The 24,572-nt window shown below is 46.9% G+C and overlaps 1 protein-coding gene across 3 annotated transcripts in view; it reads left to right on the plus strand.

Moving 5' to 3' along the window:
* Positions 1–404: 404 nt before the first annotated feature.
* LOC144679793 (nucleolar protein 4-like) overlaps positions 405–24,572 on the plus strand; it is a 549,252-nt gene continuing 525,084 nt past the window's right edge. For all 3 annotated transcript variants that reach the window (XM_078540571.1, XM_078540573.1, XM_078540574.1), the window contains exons 1-2: positions 405–1,112; positions 9,343–9,492. In XM_078540571.1, the coding sequence (XP_078396697.1) occupies positions 831–1,112; positions 9,343–9,492 (432 nt within the window). In that variant the 5' untranslated portion in view covers positions 405–830. The remainder of the gene's footprint in view (positions 1,113–9,342; positions 9,493–24,572) is intronic.

The raw sequence follows: 24,572 nt of genomic DNA on the forward strand, positions 1-24,572 counted from the left end.
TATGTTTAGATATGTTATCATTTCAGTACCATTTGCAGTCTTCCTACAGATGTTTTGCTTATATAATATGGAGTATCTGACATATTTCATTCATGCTTATGGTGGACAAACATATATAATTGTTTTACTTAATATAAACAGTAATTTTGCTTGATTCCCTCGTTTCATTTCGCGCAGGAATCAGACAAAGACCCTTATTTCTTTTGAAGATGCAGAATGTATTTTTGGATTCACCTGTATCAGCTGTTGAATGTGCGCTGCTATCACAGTGCAGAAGGCATGCGTGTTGCACTGTATTCCTAAATGGGACAGCTGTACGTGACATCATTGATTGGCCGTCGCCAGAGAAACTTTTGTTCCGCTGTCCAATCGCGTGGCTCGAAACAAAAAGGGAAGAGCTGGTGGAGCAGGGAAACCCGGCGCTCGCGCTCTGTCTCTGGCAGCTCGGGGGGCCGAGAGAGCGCGGCGCGTGATCCGCTCGCCTCCACTCTGCACGGCCGGAGTCCCGCAGGCGGCACCGATTCGGCCAAGGGCGGCACTGCTGCTAACCGTACCAAGGGGGGCAAGAACAAAAAAAAAACTGCTACCAGAGCGGGCTCCGGCCGCATCGCTCTCTTCACAAACCGGCAGTTTATCTCTGTGCATTGCTCGATCTTTTATACCGTTTACATTATATATTATTTTAAAATATAAAGACGGATTTAATGTATTAGCATTGCTGTTTGGATTTGTCGGCTAACACCCTTTTCGGTGTATTGTTGTTCCATTGGGCTATCCAGGTGTAAAGTCCATACATTAACCACACTCTAGTCCCAGGCTCCTGGACTATTATGGAGAACAAAGCGGCCGCACGGGACAGCAGCGACCGGGACCTGTACCGTCAGTTTCAGGACTGGTGTCTGAAGACCTACGGGGACTCGGGCAAAACCAAGACGGTCACTCGTAAGAAATACGATCGCATCGTCCAATTCCTGAGCGGAGTAGAACCCAGCTCTGCCGATAACGCCAAATTTAAATTCTGGGTGAAATCGAAAGGGTTCCAGCTGGGATCGTCGGAGGAGCTGAAGGCTGGAGGTGGTAAACTGGTCCTTTACGTGCCAGTCAAAACAACGGTTAGTGCTCACTTGTATTAAAGTTGATGGTTATTTGTTTCCAAGTCTGTACGTAAAGAAGCAAAGGGGTGCCACAGTTGGCTGCCTGATGATGGGGTCTTTTAGTATGGTACATCAGGCGGTCATGTTGCCTAGGTTGGCACGTCCAGATTGTACACTCATCCTATAATGATCTCTCTATTTAATTACAGGGAAAATGACGTTTGGGATCAATTGCTTCTTTAGTTTACAGCTCGACCGCTTACCTTGAGAAGATTTTTTTAAAGTAGCATTAATTCCCAGAGTCGAATTTTAATTTGAGGTGCGAGCGCTTGATGCATCCCGGATATCATTACATAGTGTCGGGACAGAATTTTTGGTCGGAAGCCAAATGCAGCGCTGGTGGGTGTGTATAACCGCCCCCCCCGCCGCCCCGCTCAGTTTTTCCAGTTATTTTCTAAACAGACCTGGGTTCCCGAATACATCTGGCATTATGTTATAACGTGGTAATATTACAAAAATAAATAGAAGGAAAACTACACTATCTATAGTTCATTTTAATAAGGAATATTTTTAAATGGCTCTGATATGCACTTATTTTAAGCAGGACTTGCAGGTCTACAGATTTCAATAGCATCAGATGAGTAATGGTGATAGCTGTTGTTCAGAAACATTTTTGTTAACAATCCAAATCCCCTCATCCACCCACGCGATTATCCCGGTGAAACAGAAAGGGTGTGATTACAACGAGGACGCGTATGATGGGCTCTGTTTTCCGTAACGTTTCTGACAACCTGGATTATGTTGGGGGATTTGGGGACTTCTTTTTGGACAGTTCTTTCCTGTCTGCCCAAGAGATCTGCTCTTGCCACTAAATCCGCCGTTGCTGTCTGATAATTAGATCGTGATTACTATCTTTTAAAAGACATGGGAGCTAGAGAAATCGTCTGTGTTATCGGGCTAATTAACTACACTACCCGATTGCCTAAGAGACTGAATTATATACAAGTGCCATCAACAGGACAGGCAATTGCAAATAAAATGGGAGGGCGCTTTGCACTGTTCAGTATCCATTTTATACATTCCACAGAAAGCAAACTGTATTCATTCCTATTAAAAGTACAGGCAATCTCGTGGGTTCCAGAGGCACATCGACGGTGCATTTTGATATTTTACTGCTCAGTGAACAGCATCATGGAGAGTTAGATTAAAATTTATCGATATTTCTGCATTCATATCCTCCGTGGTCTAGGATATGCACTTTTGTCACCAGGCAACAGAACCTCACGACCTGGCATTTCTTTCATCACGATGGGACGAAGGTACCAGCAGCCGATGAATGTTGATAGAAATCTGACAACGGTTGGCCACCTACCTGTCTGTTTTATCTGATGATAGGTCCTGTTTCTCATGTGTACCAAGTAAATACAAGACTTTTTAATATCGTTCAGAATAAAAGCATGGGTGGGAGCTGATGTCAAAACATATTAAATGCTGAAGATTTTTTTTAACACCAATTAAAACGTCCCTGTTAGAGACAATACATTTTAAAGGTGGAGATTTTGACAAGTAAATGTAATGTAAAGATGTCTAGCATTCGCGTTGAAATATAAATGCATACACACTTAGGGGAAAGGGGAGTTTCTGCACTTGATAAAGATAATATTAGCAAACGGTCTCAGTTGAAGAATATTGTCTAAGTATTTTATATATTTTCCTTAACTAGTAATCACAAAGATATTCAGCTCTTCTGGTTGAGAGAATGGACGTAAGCTCTGAATACACCGCTATATTCTACATTAATTTAGTGTTGTGGTATACATGATTGATAAAGTCAGAGGGCAGCATTAAAAACATTACCAGGCAGCCGAGTTATTAATTTTACTGTGTGCGTATACAGTGTGTTACTGGCGACCATATTGCTATCTAGTAGGCCTGTCACCAACCTTACCTTCTGGAATATCTATTTTATTAGCAAGTTACTCCGCTCGTAGACTCGTGTTTGTTTTGCAGTTGTTATCTGTATAATGTCATTTTAAATGTGGGCGGAAAAAAACTAAACGCAAACGTTGTCATGTGGCTGTCCTGCTGTATATTTTAAGGTTTAAAATTGATGACAAGGCCCGGAATGGCGTGCCATCTCTCCTCTCCCCTCCCCTCCCCCTCCGAGAGCTGCTGGTGTTGCCTGGCCAGTCGGAGTGTCGACAATCTGGCGTAAAATGCAACTGTACTGCGAAGAGGCTGTGGGTCCCGCCTGAGCGCGCGCCCCCGAGCTCGAGCCCGAGCCCGAGCCCTCGCGCCCCCTCCCCCGCCCCGCCCCTGAACGCGCGCGCAGCCTCGCCGACATTCCCGGGCCGCTGAGGGGGCGCGCGTGCCCGGGGATCCTCGCTCCCAGTGTCTCCTCACCTCGCGGCTGCTCGCGTGTTCCCATGGAGACGGTTACTACCTGCGCTCGGCTCGGCTCCGGCCTACGGCGCAGAATCAACCTGTTAGTTCCCCGATAGACAATGGGAGTCGCTTTGGCAGCACAAGGGAGCAGCTGCTGGGCCAAGAGGTGTCTGGATATGCACCTCAAGTGCCGTGACCTGCAGGGCTACGACCGAATTAGGCCAGGTGCCTCGTTTTTCGGCCGGCGCAGATACGATGAGCCAAGTGGCTTCTTGCTACGCCGTAAACTTTCTACGATTCTATGTTAAAGTTCTGCAGATTTGCTTTTAAATGGGGAGGATATTCCTTCTGATAATTGTCCGAGCCAAAAAAAAATCCTGTGCTTCAGTTCCACACTCACCCTGCCATCGGTCGACTGCAGTTCCTAAAACAGATAATTTTACCAATGAAACTGAAGGAGTTCAGCACCCTTTTGGATGCATTGCAAGATTAGAATGCTTAGTTATATATACACACACCAGTACCCCCTTCCACCAGCAACTTGGAAAGGTGATTTAGCTTATGAAACATTGAAACAGAATTGCACAGTATGTCGTGTCGTGCGGGTTAGCTGGCTACAGCCATTGGTAACAGGATTGTTGTCAGCAGGCCACAATTGCTGTAAAATTTCTTATGAAACTGAAACCTGTAGCAATTTTATGTCGAAATGAATCGCTGGTGATGCTATTAGAACCATTTTAAGTTGGCGTGACGAAAAAATAAAATTAAATATTTTCCAGATACAGTGCTAATTACCTCAGGTGTGAATCGCACGAGGTTAACGAGCTTACATTCCCATCTGTTTTTCATGACCAAGATTTTGAGCCCTCGGGGATAACAACATGCACTCCTGATTTGTCCCCTGCTGAGTGTTTCATTCAGTGTCGCTTTTCCAGCATGGGGTGGGGAAGGAAGAGAAAAATCATGTCCCAAATAAAGCTGACGCATTAATTATGCTATTGATTTTCCTTTATTGGTGTTGAAGATCTGTTTGGTAAATCTTACCCGCAATTACATAACAACGTCTTAAGGAGAAGGTTACCTCCTGACTTTAGACGGTTGAGTACCCGGTGAAATGAGTGCCCTCAACACATCTGAACTATTCCCTCTTGGTACCAGATTCAAAACGCACATTATGATGAGCAGGCTTAAGTTGAGAGATCTGTCAACATGCTTTGAATTTCTTCAGTCCCAATTCAGTTTTGGATCGAGCGGTTTGAGTGGTGGCGGTTGTGCCTCCTTTGACAGAAAGTGACAGAATTAAACAGTGTTGCATTTGATCCTTTAAGATGCCATAAACGGCAGATGGATGTTGTACTCTACTTCGCCCGTCGAGGACGACACGCCTCGTTGAGTCTTTGGGGAATAAACTGGCATTACAAAATCTTAATTTTTGTTTAGAATACAATAACTTCGAGTTTACCTCATTGGGCTGAATGGCATCTTTCTGTGCCGCAAATGGCTATGACCTGATACTGAAAAATCTCTCGCCCAATCTCAAAACGATTGCCCAAACGTTTCGAACCCAGACGACATTTATGTTGTGTCAGCTCGAAACTGAATAAGACTGTTCAACTGTGCAGTTCCGTCATGTTTAAGTTTCACTAGACATTGGTAGAAACGCTCTTCAGTTCTGGTCCGCGCTAAATCAACACACCAGCGCTAATAAGGTTGAAGTTAATATTCCAACAACCCTGGATCCTCTCTCAGATCTAGAAAAAATGGCCTGAACAGGTTTAAGAGACCTTGGCATGTGTTAGTCCGTTATGTAGTACGGGCCTCCCTCTGAGTGGCCTTGCTGCACACTGACTTCCAAGTCCACATCTTTTTCAGAGTATGTGTTGACAGATTATTGTCCACACCGGCATGCATTTGACCAGGCTGTGTGCATTTCCAGATACAAACCATGTTCAGATTATTTGAAATCTTTCAAATTTGTTGGCACAGACCTGTTGGATTGTCTTATTAATGGGGTGGCTTTGAATGTACTGTACTGAATTGTTAAGGCAGTGATTATACTATTTCTTTGCCTCAAATTTGGCATGTACCTTCAAAGCTAATAACCTCTTTCTGTATGATATGTTTTCCACAAGAAATATAAGGTCACCTAGCAGGAGACCATATGATTTTAGAGAGGAAAGGTCACAGAATGTGTGATTGGTGCATTAGTAACTGCATGGATGGGTTATTTCAATAAAAAGCTTCATGGTAGTGTGAAAGTCTGAGTGCACACTTCCTATGGTAGAAGGCTAACTAACAGGGAAGTGTTGCAAAACAAGCATGCAATCAAACATAAGAAAGGAAGGCAAGCCTGAATAACGGGGTTGCTGTCAGTTATTTGGGTAGAGCTAAGAAACAATAGAGGCATCTTTTACATTACTGGGTGTATCCTATAGGCCACCAACTAGTGGAGAAGATATAGAGGAACAAATTTGTAAAGAAATTACAGAGAGGTGCAAAAAACTAGAGTTGTTATAACAAGCAACTTTTAATTATTCTAATATAGATAGTAATATTATAAAGGGCACAGAGGGAGAAGAGTTTCTGAAGTATGTTCAGGAAAATCTTTCAGATCACCTATAGTTCCAGACCAAAAAGAAGGCGGTATTGCTGGATCTGGTTCTAGGGAATGAGGTGGGTTATGTTGATAACCTCTCTGGAGGAGAACATTTAGGGGGCAACAATCATAGTATCATAAGGTTTAAGTTAGCTATGGAAAAGGACAAAGCAATTTGGAGTAAAAATGATTAATTAGAAGAAGACCAATTTTAATGAATAAGAACGAGTCTATTCTTGGTAAATTGGAATCAAAAATGGGTAAGCAAAATACTTAACAGAACAATGGGATGTCTTTAAAGAGGAGATATTTGGGTACAGTCAAGATACATCCCCATGAGGGGAATGGTGGGACAAACAAGGCCAGATCTCCTGGATGACAAAGGAGATGGAGAGTAGGATGAAGCAGGAAAAGGGTGCGTATCACAGATGTCAGGTTGATAAGACAAGTGAGAAGTTTGCTGAATATAGAAAGTTCAGAGGGGAAGTGAAAAAGGAAATAAGGGAAACAAAGAGAGAGTATGGGGAGAAACTGGCAACCAACATAAAAGGGAACCCAGAAGTCTTCTATAAGCATATAGATGATAAAAGGAGCAGTAGGGCTGATTAGGGGTCAAAAAGAATATTTACAGGTGGAGGGAGTGGGCATGACTGAGATATTAAATGAGTACTTCACATCTTTACCAAGGAAAAAGATGCTACCAAAGTCATAGTGAAAGAAGAGATAGTTGTGACACTGGATGGGTTAAAATTTGACAAAGGAAAAATATTTCAAATGCTGGCTGTACTTAAAAGTTGATGAATCACAAGGACTTTAAGAAAAAAATATTCCTTCATGAGATGTGGGTGTTGCTGGCAAGGCCTACATTGTTGCCCACTCGTAATTGTCCTTGAGAAGGTGGTGGTGAGCCGCCTTCTTGAACTGCTGCAGTTCATCTAGTGCAGATACATCCACAGTGCTAGCGGTTTGGTACAACCGAGTGGCTTGTGAGGCCATTTCAGAGGGCAGTTGAGAGTTACCCACATTGCTGTGGGCCTGGAGTCACATGTAGGCCAGACCAGGTAAGGCAGATTTCCTTCCGTAAAGGACATTAGTGATCCAGATGGGTTTTTATGGCAATTGATGTTCATGGCACCACTACTGAGACTAGCTTTCAATTCCAGATTTTTTTTTCATGGGTCAGGTGCATCTGACAATCCTGAGAGAAGTAAAGGTGGAAATTGTGGAGACACTGGCAATAATCTTCCAATCCTCCATAAATAAAGAGGTGGTGCCAATGGACTGGAAAATTGCAAATGTTACAACCTCATTCTAAAAAAAGTGTAAGGATAGGCCCAGCAACTACAGGCCAGTTAGTTTAACCTAAGTGGTGGGAAAGTTTTTAGAAACGACAATCCGGGACAAAATTAACAGTCATTTGGACAAATGTGGATTAATTAAGGAAAGCCAGTATGGATTTGTTAAGGGAAAATCCTGTTTAACTAACTTGCTTGAGTCTTATTGAGGTAACAGAGATGGTTGATGATATCAATGCAGTTGATGCACTGTGCACAGACTTCCAAAAGATGTTTAATAAAGTGCTACATAGGCTTGTCAACAAAGTTAAAGCCTATGGAATAAAAGGGACAGAGGCACCATGGATACAAAATTTGCTGAATGACAGAAAGTAGAGAACAGTTGTTTTCCAGACCGGAGTACGGTATAGATTGGGGTTCCCTAGGGGTCATTATTAGGACCACTGCTTTGTTTGATATACATTAATGACTTAGACTTGGGCCTATAGGGTACAATTTCAAAATTTGCAGGTGCCACAAAACTTGGAAGTATTGTGAACTTTGAGGAGGACAGTGATAGACTTCAAGAAAACATGGGCAGGCTGGTGAAATGGACGAATTGGCAGACATGTGGCAGATGAAATTGAATGTAGAGACGTATGAAGTGATTCATTTTAATAGGAAGAACAAGGAGAGGCAATATAAAATAAAAGGTACAATTTTAAAAGGGGCTCAGGAGCAAAGGGACCTTGGGGTGTATGTGCACAAATGGTAGAAGGTGGCAGATTGAGAAAACCATTAATAAAGCACATAAGATCCTGAGCTTTATAAAGAAAAGCATAGAATAAAAAAGCAGGTGAACCTTTATAAAACACTAGTTCAGCCTCAGTTGGACTATTGTGTCCAAGTTTGGGCACTGTACTTTAGGAAGGATATGAATGCATTAGAGAGGGTGCAGGAAAGCCTTACAAGAATTGTTCCAGGCATGCGGGACCTCAGTTACACAGATAGATTGGAGAAACTGGGCCTGTTCTCCTTAGAGAGGAGAAGATCGAGAGGAAATTTGATAGAAGTGTTCAAAATCATGAGGGATCTAGGCAGAGCAGATAGGGTTAAACTGTTCCCATTTTTTGAAGGATTGAGAGCCAGGGGACACAGACTTAAGGTGATTGGCTGAAAAACCAAAACCAAGAGAAAAATCTTTTTTATGCAGTAAATGGATCAGATCTATAATGCACTGCCTGACAATGTGGTGGAAGCACATTCAACTGTGGCTTTCAAAGGGGAATTGGATAATTATCTGAGGAGGGAAAATTTGCAGGGCTACAGGGAAAAGACAGGGAAGTGAGACTAGTTGAGTTGCTCTTGCAGAGAGCCGGACACGATGGGCTGAATAGTCTCCTCTACTATAACCGTTCCATGATATGATTCTGAGATTGAACAGAAAGAACCAAAATTGGTGTATAGAAAGGACTTGCATTTATGTAGCTTTATTAAACCTCAGCTCTTAAAAATTAATTATTTTTGAATTATAATCACTTGTAAGCATCAACCACTTTGCAGCAAGGCTCCACAAACAAGACATGAGAAGAACGAGCAGTTGACCTGGCTTTGAATAGAATTTGTTAAGGGAAGAATGATGATTAGGTCATTGGGTGAACTCCCCACCCTACTTCATAAATTGGGGTAGCCAGTTACACTGTAATTGAAATTCTCTTTTGGCAAATTTCTGTTTTTGGACAGGGTATTCTGGTTTTTAATTTTCTATGTATTCAATTGTGTTGAGATAATGAGTCCTGTTGAAGAAAAAAGTTATTTAAAATTAACTCAAATGAAACTTTTGTTTTATTTAAGTTGTTGAAAACCTGACTTCTGTTGGATGTTAACATTCTAGTTAAAATTGTTTGATAAACCTAAATCTTTTAATGGACTATACTTTTTGCTATTCAGTCTTGTGTTCACCCAGTATAAGACTTCTTTTGTGGGTTTGCAGGATGGAGTCAGTACATCAGAGAAGCAGTCTTTAAAGAGGGTCGCAGTGGTTGAAGATTTTTTTGATATTATTTACTCAATGCATGTTGAGATAGGAGTAAATGGAGAAAAATCCCGAAAACATGCTGGTCAGAAAAGAACCTACAAAGCAGTAAGTGATTAATCTTCAATCTGTTCTTTGTACTTATATACTATACCATGTCTATAATGCTACTCTTTGACTGTCATGGCATTTCCAACAGGCCACCCTGAATATTATACCTGTGAAATATTATGATTGATAATTAAAATAGTAACCCCTTAAGCATTTTTACAATTCATTGATGGCCATGAAATCCTTGAGAATTGTTACTCTTTAGCACTAAAAGAAAAGTTACTTCTGTATTAGGTAAGGCAGTCAACTCGTACAAGTTCAGAAAGAAGTAAAATGATGTGTTAAAACTTAATTTAAAGAAGTATGCAAAAGCATCCAGGCACCAGATTACTATTACAATGAAGTGGTGAAAAGTCCTGGCTTAATTCAAGATTGCTGCTTATACAAATGTCTCCGTATCTAAATGAAAATTGTGGAGTGACTCTCTGTATCAGCAGGTTTCATTTAGGTTCATTGATCTCCAGAGTATCGCATGTCATGAGCAAAATTATGTTTGTAGCATTAGCTTGAATATGCTTCCACCACTAGTTTTGCATTGAGGTGGGGAGAAAATTGCAATATGACACATTTCTAAATTCATGGTTTCTCATATTTTTAGTTCAGCTTTTCATTGCATTCCTTGGAACTTTATATTCCTGTGCTGCTGCTTCCTTTTTAAAAAAAAAAATTCGCTCATGGGTTGGGAGCATTGCTGTCAAGGCCAGCACTTCTTGCCCATCCCTAATTGTCCTTGAGAAGATGCTGGTCAGCTACTGCCTTGAATCACTGCAGTCCATGTGGTATTGGTACACCCTCAGGGCTGCAGGATTTTGACTCAGTGACTGGCCTCTTGGTCATAGTTGGCACTTGTCCTTGGGATATCAGGAAGTGAGGAAAAAATAGAGGGAGTCTTTTCCTCTGTTACAAATTTGGATGTGCTATAGATACTATCTCTGGTGCAGTAGCATCACTCACTCCTGTAAGAGGATTCCGTACCCTTACGTGCTGGGGTAAACTTTCACTACCCTGCATCTATTTGCATGGTAATGCACTCCAGGGATGTAATGATGAGCATTGCCTTGTGATCTGAACCAGCTATTCAGGTCTTTTGCATGAATCTTTCCAATCTTTTCCAAGGCAAACCACGAAAGCACCTGGTAAGATTAGGTCAAAATATGAATCCTTCAGCTGTTTTCAATTCACAGAACGTGTATGAATGCACAACTGGGTAACAATTATGGTTGAATTAAGTAGTCCAATCAGTGCAAGTTGTCTTTGCATAATAATATGTAAATACTAACATACTATACTTTGCCATCAGTGGGTTGTCTTGCTTGACTTAGACAAAGTAATTTTTAACTATCCTTCTGTGTTCTTCTAAGCCTAGTGAATGCCTGTCCTTGCAGTTTTATGTTTAAAAATCTGATTGATTGCACCTTGGTCTCTTCATCTCCATGCTGACAACCCAAAAGGAGGAGTCTCCCAACACAATCTGAGGTGTATACCAGTTGTTAAGACAAGCTAACAAATGATTTTTGAAACCAACAACAAAGCTTTTCTGATTAGCATTTTAGTTACTTTTTCCTCTTGGTTCTTGTAAGAAAAATTGTAAAAATATACCTTGCTTTAAAACACAATCTTTATATCTCCCCCACTGGCTAACCCCCACCACAATTTTTTCTGTGGCAAAATTGTCGAACATCCCAAAATGTGACACTCTCATTTGTCAGCTTGTCATTATCCAAATGTTGTACTGAATGCAACTGAAAGATAGACTACATGATTGAGAATGAATAACAAAGTTGATTGTGGCATTTGACCTGAAGGTAGTTAGCCTTGAATAATAAGTATTATAGTGCTACAAAATACTGTTGTAGGGTAAGGAATCTATCTGTCTGTCTGAGTATCTGAAACCTGTCAATAAGCATAAGAAAGGCTGAGAAATTTGATAAGGCCCAAAAATGGATACAGGGATTGTGAATACGATTAACCCGCGACCATTACTTCTGACGCAGACGGTATGCAAACTTTGTGCTGCCTGTTCATTTACATGATTGCACCTTCCAGTCAGTGCTAAACTTGCTGTTGAGTGGCTGCATGCCTGAGCCTCCTGCAAAACCATGAGAGGCTAGTATGAGTTCAAGTCAGCTTGCACCTCTTAAAGGGAAGGTGCATTTTAACTGGAACAGGTGTAGGGAGTCAATATAGCGGTGAGTTTCTCCTGAGAAAGAAACGAGAGTTACCCAGTTGGACAGAGACCTGACTCCAAGGTTTTCCTGCAATGTACTAGAGATCTTAGTGCAGGCGGTGTCAGGTTGAGAGAGGTTCTGTATCCACAGGTCACCAGGAGGGTCTCCGGATAGACACTGCAAAAGCAGTGGGAGAAGATAGCTGTCTTGGTCAACGCAGGCAGTATAGCCCCGAGGACTTGATTGTAGTTCAGTGACCTCACAGGGATGGTCAAGGTGAGAAAATGCATGTTCAAATGTCAAATCCTTAAAACTGAACCCATTGGCCTCACACATCGCTCAGTGCACCACAACACTTCACTTACCTACCAATAATCTCTATCAACTACAACTCATGGTTCACATTTGCAGCTTCACCTCACTCTCATCCACTAAGCACTGCTGCAAGCCTCACACCCACATCTTCACAGCTTGTACACATTGCCAGCTTTTCACCATGACAGACATATCATCAAAACACATTGCACTACACTCATTGACATACACTTCCTTCTCTCTTACAGGCACGTAGTCGCAGACAGCAGCATCTAATGGTGGCGGATAGGCATGGTTGAATGTCCTGACATTGATAGATGAGACTGTGCTTGTCATCAATGAAGTAGCCACGATCAAAACCTTGGCCAGCGATGGGGCTGAAAGCACCGAAGATGACAGTATGTTCATACCTAATCCTCCTCCTCACGTCCCACATCCCCCTTATCCCATAATTTCTTCTGACTTAGAAGCTGTACATGATCTAAGTATACAGTTCTTCCTTCCCCCACCTCACTCACTACAGATATACCTTGTGTTTTTCTTCTTTCAGATACCCAAGAGCTGCCACCTGGCCAGATGGTGGTGCAGGAATGAGAGGCGGAAGAGGAAGAAGAAACTAATGATGAAGAAATGCTGTCACTTCCTCTCTCACATGGAGTCATCAGCTTAGACACTGACACTGCGTGTACTTTAGAGGCTACCTTCGAGGCAGGATGTGCACATGATGAGACACTGGGCATTAGTGGCTTGCAGACAGTGCTCGGGGAAAGAGTAGGGTGGGTGCCAGCTTGTTGGAGGGAAATGTCATACCTGAGTTCTGCTTCAGAGAACTTAGATGAAGACTTGAATGGGGCAGCATACAGAAGAAAAGCTGTTGGGTATGCAGGTAGAAATGCTTGGTACAATGGCAGCCCTGTCAGAAAGCCTGTATTCACTGTCAAGAAGCGTGGGAGAGTCCGGCACCAACACTGCACATGGCTTTGCACAGAGCTTGAAGCCTATTGTTTCCAGCGTGGAATTGGTGGCCAACTCCGTTACCACACTTGTGAACCCAATCATGATATAATGTCTGATGGCTGATGCATCAACCTCCATCGAAACACAAGGGGCAGAATTTTCCCATTGGTGTGTGGGGGCGGGACCCGCACGCCAACGTGTAAAATGACGCACGGTGGCATCAGACGAGCTTCCCGACGTCACCGCGTGCCATCACGATATTTCGCTGGGTGGGCGCACGATGATATTTGATGCACGCCCGCCATTAATTAACAGGCCACTTAAGGCCCTTGATGGTGATTTTTCGGCGTCCTTGTGGTCATCGGGTTGGTGCACGGGTGCAATGGGCAGGTGGATAGGACAAATTTGTATAAACCTCATCCACGGGCGGGATAAGAGGGCTCAGTGGGGTTTGCTAGTGTGCTCTGTCAAAGGTTGATTTTTCAAAGTCACTGATACTTGCTTGTGTGATCTGCAATACTTCAAAACGTATACCAGCTGCTTGGTCTGGACTCACAACCTTCAGGTCACCACTCTGCAGTGAAGAATCTTTTTTGGGCCTGCAGGTTTCAGGAAGCCATCTCTTAGCCTGGGAATGGGAGTTGAACTCTCTACTGGAGGCATCTCCTCTGAGGAGGAAGGGAGGGCTAGAAGGACGAGGAGTCCAGAAGTGCACATTCAGCCTCCAGGGGAGCCACCTTTGGGAGGACAGGCGCAGGCACAAGGGGTGCAGGGCCAAGAGGTAGTCCAAGACGGAAGGGGCCGCATAAGACGCCACTATCCTGCTGCCAGGGTATACAGGCGGCGAAGCAGCTACCTCAATATGCCTGAGGTGCAGTGCCGAAGGAGGCTCCGTCTCTCAAGGGAGACAGTCAACTATATCTGTCAGAAGATTGGACCTGAGATCTCCGCAAACTGTGTGGGTGGGCACCCCATGCCAGTGACTCTAAAGGTCACAGCTGCCCTCAACTTCTATGCCTCTGGCTCCTTCCAGGGGTCGGTGGGTGATCTTTGCAGTGTCTCCCAATCAACTGTCCACACTTGTGTCAAGCAGGTTACAGACACTCTGTTCAGGCATGCATTGACCTTCATCCACTACTGTTGGGACCAGGCAAGCCAGACACAGCGAACCAGAGGCTTCGCGGTCATTGCTGGCTTCCCCTGCATCCATGGTGCAATAGACTGCACACATGTGGCCATCAAGGTGCCAGCAGGTGAGCCCGGTGCCTTCGTCAACAGGAAGGGCTTCCACTCCATGAACGTGCAGATAGTGTGTGATCACAGGATGCTGATTCTACAAGTCTGTGCAAGGTACCCAGGCAGTTCCCATGACACCTACATCCTCAGACACTCCCAGGTGCCGGGGCTCTTCAGTGCTGCAGCCTGCTGGATGGATGGCTGTTGGGTGACAAGGGCTATCCCCTCAGAAGGTGCCTCATGACGCCTCTCCACCAACCAAGAACAGAAACTGAGCAGTGGTATATTAAGAGCCTCGCCTCCACAAGGGCTGTGGTGGAGAGAGCCATTGGTCTTCTCAAAATGCACTTCCGATGCCTGGACCACTCAGGGGACGCACTCCAGTACCCCCCAGATCGTGTGTCGCTGATAGTGGTTGCATGCAGCGCTCTCCACAACCTTGTGTTGGAAAGGGAGGACGCTGTGGATGACGCAGTTGCTGCGGCTGCACTTGATGAGTCCAGCAGTGAGTCCGAGGATGAGCACGCACAGGGAAATGCTGAGGGGGTAGATGCTGACCCGGGCATTCTCCAGGGAGGCAGGGACACCCAGGAGGCTTTAATCCAATGAACCTTCAGCTAGCACACCACATATGGACTTCCAGGACAAGCCTGGGCTGCAGGCTCCATACTCAATACATTAGTGCAAAATCTGCTTGGATAGGAACATTAAGTAAGGGCCTTGTTAATAAAGCTGAATGTCCCACAAAGCACTCATTACATTATTGATAACAATCCACCTGCAGAAGAAAAGAGGCACCCTCAGCCACGGTGACAAGTCTGAATTTAATATTATAACAAAAGGAACTTAAGAAAACAAAATGACAAAGGTGTTAAACATCACACCAACTCAAAGACCTCATTGCAGGCCAACACAAAAGCACCAGTGATAAACCCGTGGTGTGCCTAAGGTGCCTTATGTTTACATTTTCGGGCGCTACATCTTGGTGCTGCCCCCTCGCTTGGAGTGGCATCTGAGACAGCCTGCTCACTCTGCTGTCCTGTTGGCTTCGATGACCTTGGCGGCCGTCCTCTGGCCTGTGGAGCCTGTGTTGGCCTCGCCTTGGAGGGAGCTGCCAGTTCCACAACTGGCATCTCCCCCGTCGTCACAGCCTCATGGGATGCTACGGTCACTGGCAGAGGGGCGGAGGAGCTGCTGCCCTCATCCGGAGCGCCCTGAGAGGAGCCCCCAGAGACGACAGGCAGCTGCTGCGCTGACGGGAGGCCACTTCAGACTTCCCTGCTCACAGTGAATGGATGGGCACCGAGCTGGGAAACTTGGTGCCCAGACCATCTCCCATACTGGCACTGACCAGCTGAGGTCAATGCCGATGTGAAGGCTTGCTAGCCCGAGTGCATCCCCAGGAAGCCCTGATTGGCCTCCTGCAGTAGCCTCTCCACGAGAGTCGCCATTCTCTCCATGGAAGACGCATGGCGCTCAGCCATGAGGCTCATTGCATCGGCGATGGTCCGTGTAGACTCCTCCAGCACGGACACCAAGCCAAGCATAGCCTCATATATCTCCACTAGATGCTCCCGCACACCCTGCCACACTTCCTGCATTTGATGCGTCGTGGATGACTCCAGAGCACATCATCAGCCAACGACTGAGCATGTGCCTGGTCCCCTGCAGTCCTCTGTCTGCCGATGCTATGGGCACCCTCTGTCTCTGCCAGCTCCTCCAGTGACTGTGAAGTGCCCTCACCGCTGTGCTCCAGGACACTAGCTGATGTTCTAATTCCTACCGAGGTGCTAGTATTTGCACTGGTGCCTGCCTGGCAGAAATGGTGTGACGCTGGTGAGTCCGAGACTTCAGGGCTCTCAGGCGTGAAAGGGGGCCCCTGCTGCTCCTCCTCTCGGCCCTGCTCCGCTGATGTTGAAAGGAAGAATAAGGGCATTGGATCAGTTAATGTGGAGACAATGTCAATGTGCATCCCTGTCCCCAGGATCATTATGCGCTCATCCTTCCATCAGCAATGGTCAAGCCATGTTGCAAACTTCAGTCACTGAACATTCAGCACTGCCATGGCTGTTTGGGAGAATAATGGTGACCTCACTGCTGGGCAAACATACCTGCCTATGGCACCCCAGCCTTACTGACACCGGTGGACCTGGGCGCATGGTGCCTCTCTAGACCTAGGGCCTCCTGCTTGAAGCAGCTGAGAATCACCAACTGGGCCAGCCCTCCGCCAGTCCTCACCCGCTCGACGGCATAATGTGCATTCTTCTCCTGAAAAGGAGCATTGATTAGTGCTACTTATACCTGGATTCTCTTCATGGATGGCCCACCCCAACCAGAGTGGGACATTGCAGGGCTCCAGTGCCTCTTCACCCTGCTGCTGCCGAACACTCACACAAAGATGCTAGGCCTGTCCCCCTACCTCCCCTCCCCCTTGGACAAATGCTGCCTACATCACATTTGGCACCACATGGTCTAACCTTCCATAACAAGGGGGCACAAGCATGTGGAGTGTAGAGAGCAGCAGATCAATCGGTGCCACGCCACCTTGAAGCTCCCCTCCCAGCATGTCATCACCTTTTCATTGATATGTCCTAGAGTTCCAGCACTGCGCCTAGGTGCAGCTCCTCCAGGTTGCCCCCAAAACAGTAATGTGGGTCTCAGTGTACCACATGCTGTGAGTGCAGAACCCTTCTCTTCACCATCCTCTCAGGGTGACCTTGGCATGGGCAATATCTGCTGGCCCATCCAGCAAAGGACATGTGCCATCAATGATTCAGTGCAGTCACTATATTCAGACTTGGGGTTGGTGGGGGGAAAGCCTACCTGCTGGGTTAAGTGACCAATGCCAACATGGTACTCACCCTTCTCGAGCGCAACAGGTCATTGAAGCGCTTGCGACACTGGATCCAGGTGCGCCGCACCACGTTGTGGGAGCTCACGATTTCTGCCACCTCCACCCATGCACGTTTGTCATGTGGGGGGGCCTCCTCCTCCCGTCCTGGGGTACGAGGACCTCCCGCTGTACTGCCAACACCTCAAGGAGGGCAGCAAGGCAATCATCAGAAAAATGAGGGGCACAGTACCCCCCTGCCCTACCCTGCTGCCTGGCCTGCTCACCAGCAACGTCCTGGGAAGCCCTTCCACTAGACATGTTTCACAGCCTTTGACAGGCTGCAGGAGCTTTTTAAAACAGGCCGCCGGGTCGCCATTGGACCCGGTGATCATTGCAGTCCTGCCGCTGCATGCCCACTCCCGGTCTTCAGGAGGCACGTTTCACGCTGGGCGGGCCTTAATTGGCCTGCCCACATAAAATGGCGGCATGGACCCAATCGCTGGCGGCGATCGGGCCCACGCCTGCCCGCACCCGCTCCCACACGGCCCGCCCAACAGGCAGAAAATTCTGCCCAAGCAGAAGCCACACAATGACGGGCCAAATGGCCGCCTTCTGTGCTGTAACAGTTCTGTGATTCTGTGAATGCCTTGAGTGCTGAGACTGAAATCCGTTGTCGTCATGAATGCTTAGACTGCTACCATTATCACTGGGGATACCAGAGTTCAGAGTGGCTTGCAGGGTCTCAAAGCAGTGTTGCAATTCATCCTCCGCAAGAGATTGCTAGGATTGCTAAGGCTGGGTAGTGGCAGTGGTGCTGTGTTAATGAATCTGCTGTTATCTCTTAGGATGACAGCATTCATCCCTCACTCTTGCCACCTCACCATTGCCTTTGCTGCTGCCTATTAGCCAGTCTACCCAACCTGATGTCACCCAGGCCAATGTGGCACAGTCCAAAGCCTGGCCTCCTAGGGCCAGAACTGTGTGGGGCTGTCCAGCAAAGCCATTCTCCGAGGCCATTTGCCATCTCCCCCATTGACAATCAACAGTCTTCCATCAGACTTGTTGTAGCCATTTGGATAGTAATGCAGAGGAGTACTAGGACAGGTAAAGGTACATGGACGACAGACACTAAGGGAATGCATAAGAGTGATTAGTTGACTTTAGTATGGAATATTGGCTGGTTTGATTGAAAAGTTGGTTTGGAAAGTTTGTTTTCTGGTCCTTTTTCAGCATTTTGGTCGAATGAACACTGTGGTGATCAGTTACAAAGGGAAGGGAAGATAAGGTATGGGACTGTTGGTGAATTGGGATTGTGTTCATTAGAACCACAGTCGGATAAGCTGATCATGAACAGCCTGGTCAGAATGTTGGTTGTACTGTTCTTCCTGCTCCCTCTCAGATGCTTGCTGTAGCCCTGGTGGCAAGGGCTGTCTCCTCATGATTGTAGGATTTTGTAGGATTCATCAGACCATGATGAATTGTGAGATGCACTGTGGAGAGCACTGCAGAACTTCTCCAGCAGTTCAGGTAGTGGAAATTTTGCATAATGGCCTGCCTGATAACATTTAGCCTGGTAGTATGGTTCTCATTTATGCATCTGCCCATGTGTGCTTGAGTTGTGCACCAGAGCCATGAGCCAAATGGCCAACGGATAGCTCTCGTCAACCATTAACCACCTTCTGGTTTCTTATAGTTGCTCAAATGCTGATGGTACAAATGGATAGCCGCCAGGATCCCGAGCATTGACTCCTTACCTGAAAATTTTGACATCATTTTTGCATTTAATGTGCTCAAAATCTATCAGCAATCATTTGACATCAAATGTTCTAATTTGGAATGAGTTTGACCACAGATCAGCAGCATTTAGTCATCTTTGACATCAAATGCAGTCAAATGGCACAAGACGCTAGAAGCTATTGTGTGCGCTCAAAACTATTGCATGCGCGCATAGCTGTCAAATGCGATCAGCAACCTGCAAAGAACAAAAAACAAAGAAAAGTACAGCACAGGAACAGGCGCTTCGGCCCTCCAAGCCTGCGCCAATCATACTGCCCGTCAACTAAAACATTTTACACTTCCGGGGTCCGTATCCCTCTATTCCCATCCTATTCATGTATTTGTCAAGCTGCCTCTTAAACACCACTATCGTACCTGCTTCCACCACTTCCTCTGGCAACGAATTCCAGACACTCACTACCCTCTGCGCAAAAAACTTGCCCCGCACATCTCCTCTGTAGTTTTCTCCTCTCACCTTAAATCTATGTCTCCTAGTAATTGACTCTTCCACCCTGGGAAAAAGCTTCTGACTATCTACTCTGTCCATGCCACTCATAATTTTGTAAACTTCTATCAAGTCGCCCCTCAATCTCCGTCGCTCTAGTGAGAACAATCCGAGTTTCTCCAACCTCTCCTCATAGCTAATAACCTCCAGACCAGGCAGCATCCTGGTAAACCTCCTCTGCACCCTCTCCAATGCCTCCATATCCTTCTGGTAATGTGGCGACCAGAATTGCACGCAATATTCCAAGTGTGGCCTAACCAAGGTTCTATACAGCTGCAGCATGACTTCCCAGCTTTTATACTCAATACCTCTGCCAAGGAAGGCAAGCATGCCATATTTCTTCCTGACTACCTTATCCACCTGCGTTGCCACTTTCAGTGACCTGTGGACCTGTACACCCAGATCCCTCTGCCCATCAATGCACTTAAGGGTTCTGCCATTTACTGTATAGTTCCTGCCTGTATTAGAACTTCCAAAATGCATTACCTCGCATTTGTCTGGATTAAACTCCATCTGCCATTTCTCCGCCCAAGTCTCTAACTGATCTATATCCCGTTGTATCCTTTGACAATCCTCTTCACTATCTGCAACTCCTTCAACCTTAGTGTCGTCTGCAAACTTACTAATTAGCCCAGTTACATTTTCCTCCAAATCATTTATGTATACCACAAACAGCAAAGGTCCCAGCACAAATCCCTGTGGAACTCCACTAGTCACAGGTCTCCATTCAGAAAAGCACCCTTCCACTGCTACCCTCTGTCTTCTATGACCAAGCCAATTCTGTATCCATCTTGCCAGCTCACCTCTGATCCCATGTGAATTTACCTTCTGTACCAGTCTGCCATGAGGGACCTTGTCAAAGGCCTTACTGAAATCCATGTATATAACATCCACTGCCCTTCCACCATCGATCATCTTTGTCACTTCCTCGAAAAACTCGATCAAGTTAATGAGACACGACCTCCCCTTCACAAAACCATGCTGCCTCTCACTAATATGCCCATTTGCTTCCAAATGGTAGTAACTCCTGTCACGAAGAATCTTCTCCAATAATTTCCCTACCACCGACATAAGGCTGACCGGCCTGTAATTTCCTGGATTATCCCTGCTACCCTTCTTAAACAATGGAACAACATTGGCCATTCTCCAGTCCTCAGGGACCTCACCCGTAGCCAGTGAGGATACAAAGATTTCTGCCAAGGCCCCAGCAATCTCCTCCCTTGCCTCCCTCAGTACTCTGGGGTAGATTCCATCTTGCCCTGGGGACTTATCCACCTTAATATTCTTCAAGATGCCTAACACCTGTTTTTTGATCTCAACATGATCCAGGCTATCTACACACTCTTCTCTAGACAAATCGACCGCTAAGTCCTTCTCTTTGGTGAATGTTGATGAGAAGTATTCATTTAGTATCTCTCCCATTTCTTCTGGCTCCACACACAGATTCCCACCTCTGTCTCTGAGTGGGCCTACCCTTTCCCTGGCTACCTTCTTGCTTTTTACATATGTATGAAAGGCTTTGGGATTTTCCTTAATCCTGGTTGCCAGTGACTTTTCATGACCCCTTTTAGCCCTCCTGACTCTTTGCTTAAGTTTCATCCTACTTTCTTTATATTCTCCACGGGCTTCATCTGTTACCAGCCTTCTAGCCCTTACAAATGCTTCCCTTTTCTTTTTGACTAATCTCACAATATCCTTCATTATCCAAGGTTCCTGAAACTTGCCATGTTTCTCCTTCATCCTAGCAGGAACATGCTGGTCCTGAATTCTTATCAACTGACGTTTGAAAGCCCCCCACATGTCAGTTGTTGATTTGCCCTCAAACATCCGCCTCCAGTCTAGATTCCTCAGTTCCTGCCTAATATTGTTATAATTAGCCTTCCCCCAATTAAGCACTTTAACCCGAGGACTCCTGTTTTCTTTATCCACCAGTACCTTGAAACTTACTGAATTATGGTCACTTTTCCCGAAATGCTCCCCTACTGAAACTTCGACCACCTGGCTGGGTTGATTCCCTAATACCAGGTCCAGTATTGCCCCTTCCCTAGTTGGACTATCTACATAATTGTCTCAGGAAGCCCTCCTGGATGCACCTTACAAATTCTGCACCATCCAAACCCCTAGCACTAAGTGATTCCCAGTCAATATAGGGAAAGTTAAAATCACCCACCACAACAACCCTATTGCTTTTACATCTTTCCAAAATCTGCCTACATAACTGTTCCTCAGTCTCCCGCCGGCAATTGGGAGGCCTATAGTAAACCCCCAACATTGTGACTGCACCCTTTCTATTCCGGAGCTCTACCCATATTGCCTTGCTGCATGAGCCCCCCGAGGTGTCCTCCTGTCGTACAGCTGTGATATTCCCCTTAACCAGCAGTGCAACTCCCCCACCTCTTCTACATCCCTCTCTATCCTGCCTGAAACATCTAAATCCTGGAATGTTTATCTGCCAATCCTGTCCATCCTTCAACCAAGTCTCTGTAATAGCAATAACATCATAGTCCCAAATACTAATCCAAGCTCTAAACTCATCTGCCTTGCCTGTTATACTTCTCGCATTGAAACAAATGCATTTCAGACCCCCAGTTCCACAGTGTTCAGTAATTTCTCCCTGCCTGCTCTTCCTCTTAGTCCTACTGGCCATATTTACTAGTTCCCAGTCATTTATTTCACCTGCTGACCTATTGCTTTGGTTCCCACCCCCCTGCCATACTAGTTTAAACCCTCCAGAGTGACACTAGCAAACCTCACAGCCAGGATACTGGTGCCCCTCCAGTTTAGATGCAACCCGTCCTTCTTGTACAGGTCCCACCTGCCCTGTAAGAGATCCCACTGATCCAGATATCGGAAACCCTCCCTCCTACACCATCTGTTCAGCCACATGTTCAGCTGCACTATCTTCCTATTTCTAGCCTCACTGGCACGTGGCACAGTGAGTAATCCTGAGATTACAACCCTAGAGGTCCTGTTTTTTAACTTTCTGCCTAACTCCCTGAACTCCCGCTGCAGGACCTCGTCACTCTTCCTGCCTATGTCATTAGTACCAATGTGTATCACGACCTCTGGCTGTTCTCCCTCCCCCTTCGGAATGTCCCGTACCCGATCAGAGACATCCTGGACCCTGGCACCAGGGAGGCAACATACCATCCTGGTGTCTCTTTCACGACCACAGAAGCGCCTATCTGAGCCCCTGACTATAGAGTCCCCTATAACAATTGCTCTTCTGTGCTTTGACCCCCCCTGCTGAACAACAGAGACAGCCATGGTGCCACTGCTCTGGCTACTGCTGTTGTTTTCCCCTGATAGGCCGTCCCCCCCAACAGTATCCAAAATGGTATACCTGTTAGAGAGGGGGACAGCCACAGGGGATTTCTGCACTGACTGCCTGCCCCTTCTAGCGGTCACCCATCTATCTGTCTGTAGCTTGGGTGTGACCACGTTTCCAAAACTCCTGTCTATGACGCTTTCCGCCACCTGAATGCATTGAAAAATACAAGGAAATTAATTAATTAAATAAAATTTGAATTTATTCAGTCTTTTTCATTTAGACCAAAATGTCTTTCCACTATACAGTACATGCTTGTGAGCACCCACCAGATCCCCATCAGTTCTTAATTCATTTTAGCCTCAGGGTCTATACTTCCCACCCACCCGCCCCCAAGTTTTAGGGTGCCCCCTGCCAGTCCCCCAATCTTAGGGTCTAAACTTGCCAAACCCACCCCCACCCACCAGTCTCAGGGTCGAAACCCTCCTTCCCCCCACGCCCTAAAGTCTCTCCCTCCTCCCCCTCCAGTCTCTAAACTCTTTCCTCCGTTTTCTCCCTCCAGTCTCAATTCCCTCTCCCCTCTCTCCCTCCAGTCTCCAAACCCGTGCCCCTCTCCCTCCAGTTCACACTCTTAACCTGCCTCCCTCCAGTTTCCAAACTCTCCCCCTCTCTCCCTCAGTCTCCAGACCTCGGGCCCCGCTGTCTTTGGTGAGCTCCAGGCCCAGAGCACCGGCAAACCCAGGCCCCGAGTCCCGCCGAACTGGGAACTCTGCCCATCCCTTCCCGTGACTCTCCCCACCCTGTCTCCACTCCATTGCACTCTCTTCACCACACGACTCTCTCCACCACCCATGAGGGGGATGGGGGGTGGGGTGGTGGAAGTGAGTGGGCATGGAAGAGAGAGGGGGAGGGGGTGCGGAAGAATGGGGGAGTGCTCAGGAAGGGGGGTGGGTGAGTGGGAGGGGGCGTGGAAGGGGAGGGGGAGGGAGCGTGGAAGAGAGGAGGAGGGGGCGTGGAAGAGAGAGGGGGGGGCATGGAAGAGAAAGGGGGAGGGGAGAGAGTGGGTATGACGGGGTTGAGAGGGGGAGGGGGAGGGGAGGAGAGAAGAGGAGGGGGTGAGGGGGCGAGAGAGGAGGAGGGAGAGAGGGAGGGGCAGGGAGAGTGGGGAGAATGATTGGGGAGAGGGTGGAGAACGAGCGGGGAGAGAGAGGGGTAGTGAGAGAGGGGGAAGTGAGAGACAGTGTGGGGGGAGGGATGGTTGGGGGAGAGAGGGCGAGGGGGGAGAGAGTTGTGATAGCGGGAGGTAGGGAGAGATGGGAGAGACATGGGGGAGAGACATGGCAAGAGAGGGGAGAGCTGGGTGAGGGGGAGAGAGAGAGAGCAAGAGGGGCAGAGAGAGGAGAGAGAGGGCAAGACGGCAAGAGGGGGGAGAGAGGGGAAGGGGAAGAGAGGGGCAAGGGGGAAGAGAATGGTGAGGGGGGAAGAGAGAGGGCAAGAGGGGGAGGGAGGGGAATAGAGGGGGGAGAGAGAGAAGATGAGGAGGAGGGGCCGAGGGGAGGCACGGGGTGAGAGAGGAGATAGAAAGGGCAAGAGGGGTAGAGAGAAGAGGGAGGAGAGGGGCAAGGGGGAAGAAAGGGGCAAGGGCGGAGAGCGGGGGGAGAGAAAGTGGGGGAGAGAGGGGGGAGAGAGGAGAGAGAGAGGGTGTCAGGGAAGTGAGGGGCAAGGGGGAGAAGAGAAGTGAGGGAGAAGAGAGGGGCGAGGAGGGAGACAGAGAGGGGAGAGAAAGAAGGGGGAGAGAGAGGAGAGAAGGCAAAAGGGCGAGAGAGGGAGGAGAGAGAAGGTGACAGGGAAGAGAGGGGCAAGGGGGGAGGGGAGGAGAGGGGCAAGGGAGGAGGAGAGGGGCAAGAGTGGAGACGAGAGGTGGAAGGGGGGAGACAGAGAGGGTGAGGGGGGAGACAGAGAGAGCAAGGGCGGAGACAAAGAAGGTGAAAAGGGGATACAGAGAAGGTTGGGGGGGTG

This window comes from Cetorhinus maximus, chromosome 4 (genome assembly GCF_964194155.1).
Source record: "Cetorhinus maximus chromosome 4, sCetMax3.hap1.1, whole genome shotgun sequence".
Lineage (NCBI taxonomy): Eukaryota > Metazoa > Chordata > Chondrichthyes > Lamniformes > Cetorhinidae > Cetorhinus > Cetorhinus maximus.